The sequence below is a fragment of the Papilio machaon genome, chromosome 15, assembly GCF_912999745.1.
Source record: "Papilio machaon chromosome 15, ilPapMach1.1, whole genome shotgun sequence".
Classification (NCBI taxonomy): Eukaryota; Metazoa; Arthropoda; class Insecta; order Lepidoptera; family Papilionidae; genus Papilio; species Papilio machaon.
This window is the reverse complement of record NC_060000.1, coordinates 6338468-6351783: the sequence shown is the minus strand read 5'-3', so window position 1 is coordinate 6351783 and position 13316 is coordinate 6338468. Positions and strand designations below refer to the sequence as shown.

Below are 13316 nucleotides of genomic sequence, written 5' to 3'. Positions count from 1 at the left end.
CCAATGAAAAGCATTACTGCGGAGGAGGTTGCTGAAACATTTATGGCTGGATGGGTTGCTCGTTTTGGGGTTCCTGCAACTGTTACTACGGATCAGGGACGTCAGTTTGAATCGTCTCTATTCAACGCTTTGCTGAGCCATTGCTCGGTAAGCCGAACCCGTACCACTAGCTATCACCCTTGTGCGAACGGAATGGTAGAAAGGTTTCACCGCCAGCTCAAAGCAGCCCTTATGTGTCATGGAGGTACGTGGTTTGGCGCGCTGCCCTTGGTTCTCCTTGGAATGAGAGCAGCACTAAAAGAAGATCTCGGGGTCTCCACAGCAGACCTCGTTTATGGAGAACCTCTTCGTCTGCCCGGCGAGTTCATTTCTCCTTCACCTAACACACACACTCCTTCAGTCACTGATTTTGCGTCAGAGCTGAGAAGTCACATGGCCAGCATAAATCCTGTTCCGGCGAAGCATCATTCAGAAAGACGACCATTCATTTTTAAAGATCTTGACAAGGCAACTCACGTTTTTTTGAGAGATGATGCAGTGAGGACATCATTGAAGCCACCATATACCGGTCCACATCCAGTTGTAAGCAGGGACGATAAGAATATTGTTATTACAATCGGAAACAAGAACACAAAAGTTAGTCTAGACCGAGTCAAACCGGCGTATGTTGAAGAGCCTTTGACACCAGACTCTTTTTCCTCTTTTCATTGTCCTTCGACTGTCAATTCTCCCTCAAAATTAATTACATGTATTCCACCATCTAGTTCACATACATCTCAACCATCACCGAAGAGCGACACTCACGATTACATATCACGTTCAGGTCGCAAGGTGCGTTTTAAATTGCCCATTAAGACATAACATCTATCATGTTCCCTCTTTGAATTAAAAAAGTTATGTTATCTTTTTCTCTTTAAGCAACATTCTTTAAGTAGGGGTCATTTTACACCGTGGGGGGGTACTGTGGCGTTTCCCCACTGCGCATGCTAATTGCGCATGTCCGATGATAGGCGGATAATATGTCATTCAGTGAGAACTCGACAGCTAGCTAGTAAGGTGATGCTATGTATATATATGTAAATAAAGCATTGGAACAAATGTGTCTTTAACTTTTAAAAACCAACAGCGGCCATTTTGTTCTATACGGACCTCTCACTCATCCATTAAAGAGTGATTGTTGACAAGCGTGAATTGCATCGTAATTCGTTCGGCATTGCTAAGTGTTTTTATTCAATTATTACAACATAAACGTAATATTTTTGACTTAACATACTGGTTGAAAATATAATTAATAGTATTTGTGATTCTTATTATTCAGTTAGTTATCAAGAATTTAATTGCCGAACAAATAAACTTGTAAGTATGAATATAGGTTATAAACACATTTTTTCATATTTTATAACTAATTAAATTATTTAAAATTGTTGTAAGACGATGCTCGTCGCTATTTTAATTAAATGCAGTTTAAATATTTTACTTTTTAAAATATTTCTAACTTTAAACATTTGTATACAATTTTGTTCATTTAATTCATACATAATAAAAAAAAACTTATCAGCATCGTCTTTGTAAAAGTGTCTGATAAAATTTAGAATGCCCTAAAATTTAATGAATATTTTCAATTTCTGATTTGATATTTTTTTTAGGATTCAACACAAGATGTATTTCGTAGTTTTTTGGGATAAAACGTCTGCAATCGTACCTGCATCATGGGTAGATTCAGAATCTCGAACTTTCAAGTGGCCGAAAACAAAAAATCCTACCTTACTAATTATTCGAGCTGATAACCCTAAAGGTAATTGGATCACTTATATTATGTTCAACTCTGCGGTCCATTTGGTAAAATTATTTATACTATACAGTAAAATATGTAGTTCGTTCATCAGGAATAATTGGTTATAATCTCTTCATGTATTTCTGTACTTTAACTTTCAAATATGGATATGCAAATATTTGCAGTATCTCACCCTTATATCAATAGTGAGATAATAATTAATTAAACTATCATTATTTTTTTATAACAGGCATATGACGAAGCGCGTGAATTCGAATTAGATGCCCTAAATCTGTCTACAAATGATGATGAAGGTTTTGCTGCTATTAAAACAAATAAAAAATTAGAAATGGTAGATAAAGGAAAAAGAAACTGCAATAAACCTTTACGCTCTTGTGATACAGAAGATGAATCGACGCCTATACAAAAAAGTAAGGATCATTAGTTTGAATTTAATTGTAAAATTTAAAATTGCATGAAAATTGAAAAGAAAAATGAATAGTATTTGTTTTACCTTTACCTAAATTTTTTTATATAATAATTCTAATATTAATTTTATTTATTTTATAGAAACTAAAAGTAGAAAGAAGATAATATCATCGTCAAGTTCTTCTGATAATGAGGGTATGTAACAAATAAAGTTGTTCAATTATATATAACTAGCTTTTACCCGCGACTCCGTCCGCGCGTAATAAAAAATAGAAAACGGGATAAAAATTATCCTATGTCCGTTTCCTGGTTCTAAGCTACCTGCCCACCAATTTTCAGTCAAATTGATTCAGCCGTTCTTGAGTTATATATAGTGTAACTAACACGTCTTTCTTTTATATATATAGATTATTTTGTTCCTTATTAATAAAACACTTTATTTTCAGATAGCGGAATAAATAATATACCAATGCCACCTGCCACGTACGTGAGCCAAAAGGATCAGCAACTACCACCAACATTTAAAACTCCTATATCATTACTTGAGCCGTAAAAGTATTTGTAATTTTAATAATAAGATTATTTATATTGGTATGTAATATCGTTACTATTCATTGTGTTATCAAATAAACAATAATTATTTTCCATGTCAATTTTAATTTTACACTAGCCTCTTAATTTTAACATAAAAACGTTAACTTTATGATCTCTAGAAAATGTTATCTTTCTGATATCTTTTTAATGATCACTAAAAGATGGCGCTAGATGGCTCATAAGAGAGCTTTATGTTAACTTTATGTTAACTTTATGTTGACTTTTTGGTTATCATTTCTGATATCAGATCTTGAATAATGTTAACATTAAGAGAACTTTATGCTATCTTCTTGCCGAACGGGCTTGACCTCCGGAAACCAATAACTTCCATACAGTTACCCAAATTACAAGAAAAGGCGCAACACGGATTTAAAAACAGATTCAATGTTACTGGTTGGAAATTCCACACAGAGCGTACACTTTTATTGTTGGTATGATGTAGCTAATCTTGTTATTAACAGCGTTATTTTAAAGCCAAGATAATAAGGTTGATAATGAAAACATAAAAAAAATCATTTAATTTTATTGTACCTATGCCAAATCAAGTTGATGTTATTATACCTACCAATCAGCATTTATTACTGTATTTTAAGAAGAACAGTTACCTATAAACCTATAATATTATGAATATTTAAACATTTTAGGATTTTAATAGCGGTCTCGCAAACTAATTTTTTTGTTAATTACAAGTTTTTCACTGATATAGACGGTTATATTTTATGATTATGTAAATTAATATGGATGTTTTAATAGACAACCACAGATGACTTTTATATTTTATAAAAACTTATATTTTTATCGTAAAAAATGGATTAATATTCATTGATAGACGTGAGATATGTAGTCATCGAATATCGCGGTTATTGACCGTTTTAGGAGTTAATATACAACACAAGTAACAAATATTATGCATAAGTAAAAATTGATTTAAGTAAATCTTTTTAACAGAAACTTTAAGGTGCAAAAATTTCTTTTATAGCTTTTCAACATTTTTTATGGATATTAAGTACAAGAATTTTTGGACAAAGTTAAGGATGAGCTTTATTTTGATGCCGCTTTGAAGTTATTCAACACTAGATGGCGAGCAACCTTCATACTCTGATGTACTATAGCGGGGCTATTTTTATTCGCCACATTTGAAACTTCATCAAAATCCTACAACGTTACCTTGTAATGGGCGGACATAATTTTTTTTTTTGAAGTTAGAACATTGCTTATCTTTTTTCAAATTTTGATTACATATTTGTTGTAACCATGTCAATCGTACGCGTTTACAATGTTACATCATAAAAATTGAACGAAAAACATGAATATGTCATAACAACCAAATTACACCTATGTTTAAAGTTCGAATCGATTCCTTCACTTTATCGATGTTTTTAAGCAGGTCACTCACTATAAAGCTAGAACTGACAGATGTCAAATGTGACCTATAAAAGTGGCCCTGATATATAGAACAAATTATTACATTGTAAGAAAACATAATGTTAGGTTAACACTTAATATTTTTATTTATTTCCATACAATAAATAAACATATCGTTTACAATGAAAACTTTAAAAACGTAACAAAAACAAATTTTAGTTGTTGGCAATACCAGGCTGTCAACTGTCAAATGTGACGAGTTTGTTTTCAACTCCGTAAAAAAATTCCACGTGACTTAATTGCGTTATCTGCTTGCGTAGCTCATTTTCATTGGACGAAACTTGTTCATATATTATTTTCATTGGGTAATTTACTCCATACACTTGAAAGAGAAACAAGAAGAATTATCTTGCAAATGAAAACGAACTAGTCAATGTCGTAGAATTGTAGATTAATTTATATAGGTTACATTTTTGTGCAAACAGTATTAATTTAAGATAATATATTATATTTTAAATAGAAACGAAAGGTATGTAAAGGTTGAAATATAATGTAGGTATTTTTAGGCTTAAAATTGTGATGTGCATAAAATTTCATTGAACAAAAAGTATCCAAAAATTTTACGTCAATAAATAAATTTAAGGTTTGTATAATTTAAACTACATATATTCTTCGTTACAGTGATTACTAAATATGTTCAAAAAATTAAATTAGCTTGTAAATAAAATTTAGTCAATCTCTGGATTTTGGACTTTGAAAATATTTTGATGACTTGCCAATTTAGGCCATTGCTAATGACCCTTACCTTAATCTTATTACTTCGTAACTCGATACAGTATAAAACACCGTATCTGTGCTAAGTATCTTTAAATTCATTAAGATTCCAATGCCACTCTGTGCAGTTCAATGTCAAGTTTTATTTACGCCCTTTTTATTTTATTTTACAAGTAAAAACTTAAAATAAATGAATACTGGGATGATAACGTTTTTATTACAATTAATTTGTGTTTTAAATTTTAAATAATTGTTAATAAATAAAAAACATTTTGGAAAACAGTATTTAGAAGACATACTTTATTCCAATTTATTAGAATGTAGGTTGTTTTAAATTGCTCATTACCATTGCTTACTCATTTTGTTAAGATTTGAGTTTTCATTTTGTTCAAACAGTTTTAAGAACTTTGTAATCAACCTTGAAGGAGAGATAAAAAAGAATCACAAGACATTTTTATCTTATTTAGGTATCAAGTTTTTTTACATTCTACTACGAAAACATCACCACAAAAACATTAATTAAAAACATGTTGGTATCTTACACTAACAAAACGTTAGTTTACCTTTTGTTTTGATTATTTACACTAACAAAAGGTTTGAATATTTTATTGGTACAGTGAGCGTTGGTGGCTCAGGGAGCGTCAATAGCTCAGGGGTTAAGCACTTGACTTGCAATCTGCAGGTCCTGGGTTCAAATCCCGCCATGTACCAATGTGTTTTTCAATTTACATATGTAGAAAAAATTCAATGATATGTGTGAAGTCACCCAACCCGCATTGGGCCAACTATGGTCTAGTCACCCCTAACTTGGGTTAGGTTCCGAGGCCCTCAGTTTGGACATATAGTGAGCTGATAATGACAGTGACCTAAAGTGGTTCTTGGCCCATACAATAGTATCTTCTGTTCTGCACCATGTCTTTTCTATTATACCGCCTGATATCAAGTGGGTATGTGGTAGATAGATTCACTCTAACTCAGCAAATACCTATTAATCTGTCAGTTGCTCGGAGGTCATGAAATTTTAACAATATTTATTAACTTGCAGCAGTACAATGCGTCTTGTGCTATTATCAATAGCACTACTTCTATGCAGTGTATATGTTAAAGCATTTGAAGACCCAACATTAGAAGATGATGATTTTGCAGAATTTGAACAGTTTGATGCAGATGATGATGCAACTGTAGCAGGTATTAATCAATTTATCTATTACTAGCTTTTACCCGCGACTCCGTCCGCGCGGAATAAAAAATAGAAAACGGGGTAAAAATTATCCTATGTCCATTCCCTGGTTCTAAGCTACCTGCCCACCAATTTTCAGTCAAATCGATTCAGCCGTTCTTGAGTTATAAATAGTGTAACTAACACAACTTTCTTTTATATATATAGATTAGTTGACCCGACAAACATTGTTTTGCCATAAAAATTAATTATAGGGAATTTGTAGTGTAGTGTAAAAAATAACTGACTTATTGTAAGTGTGTAAGGATGTGGTATATGAGTGAAAGAGGTATGAAGCGCTGTGCACAATGAGGGAATACAAAAATACAGTAAATAACATTGTGACTTGAGAATTTTATACATAAGATATTATTACTTTATTGTAGTCATCTTACTAATATTATAAATGCGAATGTTTACAAGGATGGATGTTTGTTTGAAGCTATCTCGGGAACGGCTCAACAAATTTGGCACAAATGTAGAACATAGTCTATAAGAACACATAGGCTACTAATAAGTTTTTTTTAATTCCGCGCAGACGGAGTCGCGGGCGACAGCTAGTGTCTCATAAATCTATATCTATCAAAACACCTGTATTAGGTCTTTTTGACAAATACAGTCAAAACCGTTTATAGCGACATCGTTTAGAACAACATACCGGTTAAATTGACCAAAATCAAAGGTCCTGGCTGAATGTTATTACATATCTTTTCTATTAATACCTGTCACCGGTTGTTACAACTATCGGTTTTTACGACTCAATATGAGTAGTCCCTTCGATGTCGTTATAACAGATTTTGACTGTAATTGTATAGTGGAAACTTGCTGGAGTTTAAGTGTTGCCTGTATAGTGATTGATTTTTGTTTTTGTTAGATTTCAGTGAAGATGAAAAAGAGGTACCTGTAGAAAAGAAAGCCCCAACAAAAGATAAATTTTCACAACAAAGAGATGTTGAAGATGATATGCTTGTTGAGGTTTGTCAATGTTAAATAATGTCAAATTTATTTGTTTTAATTTATTTATATAGAATGTAGAATATATTATTGTGTTCTAGGATGAAGACAATGAGTTTGAACATTTCCAAGATCCTGAAGAATTTGAAGGTTTCCAGGACAGCGTTCCGCGTAGTTCCGAACAACCCAAGATCACTATATCTAAAGTGAGTGTGACAAGTCAGTGTAACAAACAACTTTGTACATAAACAATACAAAGATTATTAACTACTGCTGAAATTAATTATTAATTTGTGCCACATTATTGTTGAGTTTTGCAGTGATTTATGTGACATTATTTTTTGACTCTTTATGAGAAATCTTTGTGCTTTATTTTGAAGAAGTGTTCTTTTGTTGAGTGTTATAGTGGTTTAGGGTGTCGGGTAATTTTTTTAATGTTTTTTTTCTATGTTTTTTAGGTTCCTATATCAGTGCGTCGCCGCTGGGACGCTTATTGGTTAGAGGGCATATTGTGCTGTGCCCTCGCCGCTTACGCCATGGCCTACGTTATTGGTAGAGCAAAGAACACATCAATTGCTCTCAACTTCTTGAAGCTCCATAAACCATTGTTAGAAGATAATTTTACTCTAGTCGGTAAGTTATAAAAATTACGAAATTTCTATGAAAAAATTACCTATTAAAATTTTACTCTGTAGTTGTAAAATTTCACTTTATTTATGTATAAATTTTTAGAAGTAGTTTAGTATCTGATAATAATGTAGAGTCTCTTATACTGTGAACTTCTAGTAAATAAGTGCAGAGCCAAACATTTCAGCACAAATTGTGACTTGATACGACAGTTGGCTTCATTAATAATGTAACAACTTTTTAATCAACTTTCTAATAGGTTAGGTTCCTAGGTTATTTCTTAGTTAGGAATCTTGATGACGTTATTTTTAACATATTCTGTAGCCCCTACTTGTCTACACTTTTATCATTATACGATTAATAAAATCGGAGTTTTTGAATGTAATGTCGAAAAAAAAAATCATATTTCTCGATTTTTCTTTTATTTACCTTGCTTATAATCAAAATGCCTGTCAGTCAGCGTATCCGCGATTGTTTCGTATATTATATTCAAACTTTCGTGAGACATTATCAGGTGACTGAAATAGGAAACGGCTCACTCACGTATATTTGAGTAAGTGAGCGACGAGCCGCGTCCATGAAATAATAGCAGTCCTACTCACCCTAATGAAGGGCCTCCTATGGGCACGAAACTAGTCGGTGCCGACACCGGACGTATATACGTGAGTGTTTTACCCGTTACCTATTTTAGTCGTATAGTTTTTCGTTGACGTAATGGTTGTGACGTGGGACTGGTAGGGCAATGGGTACATGGTATGCGTGTGGGCAGGAGAGACGGGCGCGGACGTGGCGTGCGCGGAGGGCGAGCGCGGCTGGCGGCGCGAGGCGGAGCACTGCTTCACAATGTGGTGCAGCGGACGTGTCTGCTGCGAGGGCATGTTGCTAACACTCAAACTTATCAAAGTAACAATTATCTTATGTTAAATCATATGTTACTTTTTCTGACTCTGTAGTACCCACTCCAACTAAAACTAAACTACCCACTCTAAAAATATTACAGGGGATTTCTATCGTAGAATAGATAAAAATAGTTTTCCACCCAAGGCACTTTTGTGATTCAAACAAGTAGACATATTTATTATTTTTTTCAATAGATTAGCACCTTTCTTTTTGTGACCCCCCCCCCCCCCCCCAGAAAAACTCCAGGCTTCACTGAGAAACAAAAATAATGATGACAGTCTCAAATTTTTTTATTCATCCCAATGTTTAGAGTTAGTTAAAATGTTAATCTTTCTATTGAGAGCAGAATAAAGGTTTTCACTGTACATGTCAGTAATTTCTAAAGCTAAGTCAGTGTTATCTTTAATTTAAGCGTCAAGATCTAGTGCACGTGGTGATGGACCTTGGCCGGCCTTCACCTGACACACTGCTCGTGCGGGTGGAACTTGGCAAGGATGACTGCGATCCTTTCGTACTGTGTGTCGCACAGAAGAAGGTTGCCACCCGTCTCGCCAAGGAGATGCAGGATTTGGTATGAGTTTTGAGAACAGACCCCTTTTTGCTCATTTCCATTTTTTTATTACAAGGTGGCAAACGAGCAAGCGGCCACATAAATTCGCCGAAATGGCGAAGCGACCGCTGCCCATAGACATTCGCAATTGTAGATGCGTTGCCTACCCTCAATCCACGAAGGAGGAGACGCACAAATAGAGAATATTTAACCTTCCTATGCATCTCCTCCATCAAATTCACCTCCCCTTCCCATCTTTTCCTTATAAGAAGAGGGTGGGAAGGGAAAGAGGACTAAAATTAGTCCTCCGGCACCACACTCATCAGACTGTAGTTGGAATTACTTCCACTTTACGCCTGTCTTCTGTATGGTCGTGGTATTTCACTGGACGAGGACAATTCGTGCAACTGATGTTGTTGCTAGTGTCTGGCACTATTAAAATTTATTTATTAGATGTTAATTTAATTTGTAGAGTGTATTCTGTCCGGAACGTCGTCCGGGTGACAAACACGGGTTGCCTGTCAGTATGAACGTGTTGTCTGAATGTGCGGAGGCGACGGCCGGTGTACTGGACTCGCGTCTGTGCGGAGCTATCACACAGTATCAGAAGCATGTTCAATATATACACATCTCCGATAGATACTGCGGACCTAAGCTGATGGAGTGAGTATATATCTCGTTTGGCTTATTCATATATGGTTTTTAGGTGAATAGGCCAATTATATATATTCATGAATAATAGATACTGCGGACTTAAGCTGATAGAGTGAGCATATATCTTGTTTATAGGTGAATAGGTCCAAATGATTTAGGTTATTCACGAATCAGTAATATTGTACTTGAATTTTTACTATTTTTATATATTTTATAAGCTGCACTTTAGCGATTTTGTCATTTATTACAAAAAAAAAGTTTTTTGTTAAAAACAAACCAAATAGGTCAAGTTTTCTGAATATAACTTTTTTCTAAATAATATTGCAAATTCGGAATATAATTTAAATCACTACAAAGTAAAAAATGTTTAATTATATTTCTGTACTAATATTATAAAGAGGAAAGATTTGTATTTTTGTATGTAATGAAAAAACTCAAAAACTACTGGACCGATGTCAAAAAATCTTTTCCTATTAGAAAGCTACAATAAGACAGAGTAACATAGGCTATATTTATTACATAATAACGCGCAGACGAAGTGGCGTGCAAAGGCTTCTTCTTTTTAACCACGTGACGCCCACCGCTGGTCATAGGCCTTCCCCAAAGATCACTACGATGATCGGTCTTGTGTTATCTCCATCCAGGACTACCTTGACCAGATCATAGGTCCATCTTGCGGAAGGCCTACTGCGTATGCTATGGCTAGTATTACATGTTTGTTTGTTTGTTTGTTTGTAGGGACACGGCGATGACAAAGCCCCCGGAGACGGAGCGGGTGCTGCTGGCGAGCTTCGCTCTGAGTCCGGGAGGTGGCGGAGATGAGGTGCGTCCGCTGCTGCAGCTCGTCTTCTACCTGCTCGAGAAACTAAAACGGCTCAGACTTAGCAAGGAGGTAACTATATCTATGTTAGAAGCTAGATAAATATGTCTTAGGTATGTATAGTTCTTTTCAAATATCTTGACAGCTCAAGGTCATCGGGGTACAGTGCAATCTTCAAATTAACATTTGATTAGTCGTTAGTGGTATTGTCAAAATGTAAAAGATTATTGACTAGCATATTACATCTAGAAAGTTTTAGTCAATTTCATACTTTTTTGACATTTTGATTATGATAGCATTCAATTGTTGATTGTCAAGTTTTGCTTTTTCCAAGGATTGGTAGAAGCGCGTGTCGTTTAGGTTTGACAGAAAATGTATAAAATCTACTCAGGTGAAGAGCATAGGGATGGAAAATGGCAGGACACCCACCTGAAATCCAATCACTTGTTCAAATATTAAATGTTTATTTTTTTAATTAGGAGGCTGTATATCATATATGTAGGTTTGTGGTTTCCGAATGAAAAAGAATGTTAGATGAATAAGATTGAGATGCATGAACGATTGATTGGTTGAACGATTGAAGGGAGCGAGTGTGAGTCGAGAAAGACGTAGACGCGAACGGCAAGTGTTTATTTTAATTTAAAATATAGTGAATAAATTAGTAAGTAAAGAAGCAATCTTTCATTTCTGCCCACCATTAAGACCACATATATTTTGTGTGTGTAGGCTCTAGCGAAGTGCGAGAAGCGTCGTCAGAAGGTGGCGGAGGCGTGGCTGCGCGGCGCACACGCAGCGAGGCAGGAACAGGCTGCGCAGAGACGGGAAGAAAAGCGCAAGCAGGAGAAGGAACGCATACTTGCCGTTAGTAACAATGCATCTTTATATACGACTATACACACACCCCTTCAAGCACAACTTAAAACATTATCAAGACTAACTTAATATTTTTGCAAATGATAGACATCCGACATCTTTTTTTTTTTTGTTTTACTTTCATTTTAATACAGACAGTATTCATCTAGTTTGGATATTAAATGCGGTTAAAACTAATAACCGATATTGCATATAAGGTAAGTCGAACCTGGATAAGTGAGAGTCACTGTCCGGTCCCGACACTTCCATGAGCGAGAACTCCGGTTAGAGAGAAACTTCTATAAGCGAGAAAAAATATCGCAGTCCCTTGGATTCTCGCTCATCCAGGTTCAACAACATAAATACAGTTATCTATTTACAAGATATAATTTTAAAGTCAATTTCTAATGTAAAATGTTATTCCAGGAGGACGACCCAGAGAAACAACGTCGCTGGGAGCTAAAGGAACAGAAGCGTCAACAAAAACGCAAAGCGCCAAAGCTGAAGCAACTCAAAGTGAAAGCTCTGTGACCTATCAAAATAATATGAATGTCGTTCGTGTATTGCAAATCATGTGCAGTTTTTTTTTCCTTTTTTGTTAATTATAATTAAGTGTTAAATATACTCGAAGAACGGCGAATAAATAATTTAAAAAATTATCTCTTGTTTATTTTCATAAAAAACAATAACAATTTAGATTTAGAAATAATTTAAATTACATTGTATGCCCCTTTGTCTTTCCTTATTGCTAGTTCACTTAAAGAGGTAAAAATCTTAGTGGCATTGATTGTGATAACTATTTTATCTATAAAGGACTAGCTTTTACCCGCGACTCCGTCCGCGCGGAATAAAAAAAATGCACACAAGATAAAAAAGTTTCTATGCCCGTCTCCTAGTTCTAAGCTACCTCCCCATAAATTTTTAGCTAAATCAGTTCGACCGATCTTGAGTTATAAATAGTATAACTTACACGACTTTCTTTTATATATCGACGCTGGAAAGCATAAACGCTGTAACCCTTACAGCAATCCTTACAGGGTTACAGCGTTTATGCTTTCCAGCGTCGATATATAGATTTTGTAACTAGTGTAAGATGTTACTTCATGTTAAATAACCATCCTTTACCGTACAAGTTGCCTGAGTATAACCATATAAGTATGGATAATATAGAAGATAAATTTGAACCTATACATAAACGAGAAGTCTCGATAAGTGAGTCATTGTCTGCTTAGAACCAGACAATGACTCTCACTTATAGAGGTTCTGTTAGAACAACCTTCATAAGCGAGAGAAAAGGGTTAGAGAGATACCTCTATAAGCGAGAAGTATCACGGTCCCTTGGAGTTTGGCTTATTCCAGGTACGACTGTATTAGTAAAAAATTAACATTTACAATTTAATAGTAACGTGAGTATTTCTAGTATGAGTAGATGTATGAATTAATTAATGAAATAACAGTAATAATTTTCAAAGCTGTGTTTATATTTTAAATATTTTTATTAAACAAAGAAAAATAACAAAATATGTTAACAAAGATAAGTAACTATTTCTAAGTCACAAAAGCAAAAAATATAGTGACAAAAATTGCAATCATATTCTCTTTAAATTTCACAATGAAATGAGATCTAAAACACACTTAAGTGTCGTAAATTAAACAATAAATTATGTTATAGTGGTGTTTTGAATCAAATATAAATAATAACTCTAATATTATTAATTAATACATTAATTCAGCAAATACTTAGCTGCAACTTAGGGAAATAATAAATTTGTTCTCTACAATCACAAAGGTGGTACTTATTCGA

The 13316-nt window shown here is 34.3% G+C and overlaps 2 protein-coding genes across 3 annotated transcripts; both read left to right on the top strand.

The window, feature by feature from the left end:
- Positions 1-1328: 1328 nt before the first annotated feature.
- LOC123721720 lies at positions 1329-2813 on the top strand. The gene is made up of 5 exons (XM_045681284.1): positions 1329-1356; positions 1647-1839; positions 2025-2205; positions 2345-2398; positions 2650-2813. The coding sequence occupies exons 2-5, from the start codon at positions 1660-1662 to the stop codon at positions 2754-2756; spliced, it is 522 nt and encodes a 173-aa protein (XP_045537240.1). The 5' UTR covers positions 1329-1356; positions 1647-1659; the 3' UTR covers positions 2757-2813.
- A 1824-nt stretch (positions 2814-4637) lies between these two features.
- LOC106707308 (PAT complex subunit CCDC47) lies at positions 4638-12146 on the top strand. Of its 2 annotated transcripts, none has more exons than XM_045681283.1 (11): positions 4638-4691; positions 5982-6124; positions 7030-7130; positions 7211-7315; positions 7568-7742; positions 8506-8639; positions 9049-9207; positions 9659-9849; positions 10579-10732; positions 11387-11521; positions 11939-12146. In XM_045681283.1, exons 2-11 carry the CDS (start codon positions 5989-5991, stop codon positions 12041-12043), a joined length of 1395 nt encoding a protein of 464 aa, XP_045537239.1. In that variant the 5' UTR covers positions 4638-4691; positions 5982-5988; the 3' UTR covers positions 12044-12146. The 2 variants fall into 2 exon arrangements, with proteins under 2 accessions (XP_045537239.1, XP_045537238.1); XM_045681282.1 differs by having other exon boundaries at positions 4656-4805.
- The last annotated feature ends 1170 nt before the right edge of the window (positions 12147-13316 follow it).